At 43.1% G+C, this 3,575-nt stretch overlaps 1 protein-coding gene across 1 annotated transcript in view; it reads right to left on the reverse strand.

Moving 5' to 3' along the window:
* The window catches only part of LOC104082606 (elongation of very long chain fatty acids protein 4-like), a 9,303-nt gene that overhangs the window by 387 nt on the left and 5,341 nt on the right, over positions 1–3,575 (reverse strand). The window contains exons 5-6 of the mRNA XM_009585802.1: positions 2,626–2,740; positions 1,698–1,825 (exon numbers count right to left, since the gene is read on the reverse strand). Coding sequence (XP_009584097.1) covers positions 1,698–1,825; positions 2,626–2,740 — 243 coding nt within the window. The remainder of the gene's footprint in view (positions 1–1,697; positions 1,826–2,625; positions 2,741–3,575) is intronic.

The raw sequence follows: 3,575 nt of genomic DNA on the forward strand, positions 1-3,575 counted from the left end.
CTTGCCCACTGCTGTAGGGAGCAGGTTTGGAATCCAGCCTCTCCCACCTAGGAGCAGACCACTGCCCTTGTGCCACTTCTCTGCCACCAGCCAGTAACTGAGATCTTGGAATATGGAAACTAAAGGTGGGAGACTTCTTCTCTTCCCCAGTGGTAATCAGATTATTATACCCATAATGATTTTGATTTGCATTTTAGCTTACAGAGAAGAACTACAGATGCTACTTTTACTCATTTAAACATGAATCCTTTTTTTTAAATATTTTTGTAGAATCATAGAATCATAGAATCATAGAATAGTTCGGGTTGGAAGGGACCTTTAAAGGTCATCTAGTCCAACCTCCCCGTGCAGGGACGTCTTCAACTAGAAAAGGTTGCTCAGAGCCCCGTCCAACCTGACCTTGAATGTTTCCAGGGATGGGGCACCTACCACCTCTCTGTGAGTATTTCATCATGCTCATTGTAAAAAAGTTCTTCCTTCTATCTAGTCTAAATCAACCCTCTTTTAGTTTAAAACCATTACCTCTTGTCCTATTGCAACAGGCCCTACTAAAAAGTTTGACCCCATCTTTCTCATAAGCCCCCTTTAAGTATTGCAAGGCCGCAATAAGGTCTCTCTGGAACCTTCTCTTCTCCAGGCTGAATAACCCCAACTCTCTCAACCTTTCTTCATAGGAGAGGTGTTCCATCCCTCTGATCATTTTTGTGGCCCTCGTCTGGACCCAGTCTAACAGGTCCATGTCTTTCCTGACTGAGGACTCAAGAGCCGGACGTAATACTTATTTTACTAAGTCACCTGTCTCAATATCCTGAAGCAATGAGTTCTACCTACTGGAAGTATGTTAAATAAAAACTGATTTCCTGTGCTATACTTTGCATTACAAATATCTTTTCATTTCATGCAATGCTTTTTTGTTCTGCTTTTGTCATTCAGGGTAAATAACAATTCTGGACCAGCCTTCAGTGCACCACTATTTTACATCTACCCTAGCTCTTCCTTCTCTTCTTTGGTAACTGCATACTTTTTGTTTGCATAACCTCTCTTTGTGTGGAATGAACTCTCCCACCTGCTTAACTATAATCATTGTCCTTGTCTGGAACATTGCTTTTATGCTGTATCTTTGAAAAACGATGGGGTTGTCAGGATTTGTCACCTCTTCAGAGATGAGGGAAAGAAAATCCAAAGGGATTTTCTACAGAAACAGTAAAACTCACATATATGTCTTTAACTCACCTCTCTTTGCTTGCAGTTAGACGCACTTTTCCTTTTTGAAGAAACAGAATGAAGGCTGCCCAATCTCCTGCCCTACCAAGAATCCAAAGTTTGCCTGAGTTACCACCCCACACCTCTCAAAATCAAGCTGTGTTGTCAGGGCTCCAGAGGGTAAAAGGCTGTCATACACAGCAGAAAAGGGGGAAGTCTAATTTTAATTTTTCTCTCTCCTTCCCATTACAAAGGTGGAGGCTTACTAGTTGATATGGTCACTGAAGGCCTCTTGCTAGTTTTTTGAGTACCATTCAGAGCAGGTCACCAATCAGTTCACCTCTCATAGTGGTACACTAGGACACCTAAGGACATGGTGACTTCCATAGGCAGCAAGCAGAAAGACTTGAGCCAGTGAGGGGAAAGAGACAGACAGCAGGGGCCATCACACCCAACAGAAGGAAGTGCAGAGATGAACACATGGAAATAATTACCAGCTGCATGATGGTTAGGTAACGCTTCCACCATAGGTAACGGTGCATCTGCGGTCCCAGGCTGGCCAGGGCATAATAGCCGTACATGAAGATGTGTACAAAGGAGTTTAGCATCCCAATAAAGAACGCTGAGGAGTAAAGAAGTCAGGATGAACAAGACACACAAACCATTCAAGACTAACCTTGTGATGAGCTCATAGCCACTATGATGATGCTTTCAAAATATATCATATCACCCGTATGCATGAACCTTCAATCCAGACTCTGCCTAGCAGGCATGTCATATTCTCCCTTCTCCTTGCAGCATATATCCATCCCATATCTAATGTTCAGTGACAGAGAAGAGCTTCAAAGGCAGAGGAGAGAATTCTTGATCTTCTGACCTAAGCGTTTCATACCATTCTGGTGTCAAGGCCATGTAGCCAAAATGGCTTCCCAAAAAAGAATACCTCAGCATCTTGTATAGGGCCTACCTATAGTGGTCTAGTACTCTGTGTCAGCTTCAGATGCTTCTCTTTGGTGGAGCAAAAAGGAGAAGCAGTCTGGATACAGACCAGAAAAGGAGTGAGGACTACGCTGGACCCAGTCAGAGCAGGAGAGCCAGAACCTGGACTGCTGCACCAGGCCCAGCTGAATGGGGACCAAGAGAGCGCTAGTCGGGTGGAGATATAAATAGACCTTGTATAGGATGTTACTGTTTGTGTTTGGACAAGGAATGACTGGCACATTTTTGTTCTGGATGAGGCAGTGAATATAGCAGTCTAAATAGCCCAAAGAGCTGAGCAGATGGTGTCAACTGAAACACACATGTTTTTAACACCTTTGGAAATAGGTGAGCTTCCTACCTGCCAGTCAGCCCATCTGCACTGTTCATGCTATCTCCACAGCACAAGAAAAACTGAAACACAAGGTGTCTACAGAAACATACCTTGTCCTCCAGGCACATATTTGACCCCTGACCACCAGTTGAACAGCATAGTGCCATGATGGTACACATGCAGAAAAGTCACCTGTTCTTGTTTCTTGCGCAGAATAAAGAAAACCTGAAAGAAGCCAGACAAAGGAAAATCTTGAGTTGATGTGTTTAGACAAAAGATTTTACACTAAAAGTGGTAAGAATAGTCAATTATGATTCTAAATCTCCCAAACCCATTTCCTCTGCTGTGGATAAAAATTGGTGAAATTCAATACGTGCAATAGATCGTATATTGTCTGGAATGGGGAAGAACTGGAGGGTAGAATTTCTTCCACAGAGCCCTGACTATTTTTATCTTTGGATTCAGGTCCCAAGGTCCAAAGAGGACATATCTGAGTTCCATATAATTTGCAGCTGTTTGGGTCTGGTTCTTTTCAGGACATAGGTTAGATGTTTACTGGTATCAGAGAATGATCCACAGAAAAAGTGCTGTGTTGAATGCCCACAATATCCTTCTGGAATTTGCATTAGTAAAAACAATGATTTTGGCAGATGAGTATATGTCAGGTCACTGTATTTCAGTGCACACATGCACACACACGTACACAAAAAGTGAATCTGCTTTTCAGGGGCTCAGGACTGTTAGAAAGCTGCTTTTGTTGCTGATATAACCAGAGAAAATTGGTCAATGCACTGGCAATAGGCCTAGGAGGGCTCCCCATGCTGATGCACTTTTCAGACAGTGTGTTGTCAACTTATCCCCCAAAGAGCACTAGACTGCGAAGTCTTAGACAGGCTAGGATACAGCTTGCTCTTGCTGACCAAGCGGAGAGATTGGATTCCCTTGTTAGTTCAGTCAACTTTTTATAATATAGGAGGAGACCTGAAGACAAGCTATAAAATGATACTGTCTTCAGATGAACTTTCAGCTTCACATGGGACACTATCCTGGTTTCGGCTGG

Source organism: Fulmarus glacialis, unplaced genomic scaffold (genome assembly GCF_000690835.1).
Source record: "Fulmarus glacialis isolate BGI_N327 unplaced genomic scaffold, ASM69083v1 scaffold1549, whole genome shotgun sequence".
Taxonomy (NCBI): domain Eukaryota; kingdom Metazoa; phylum Chordata; class Aves; order Procellariiformes; family Procellariidae; genus Fulmarus; species Fulmarus glacialis.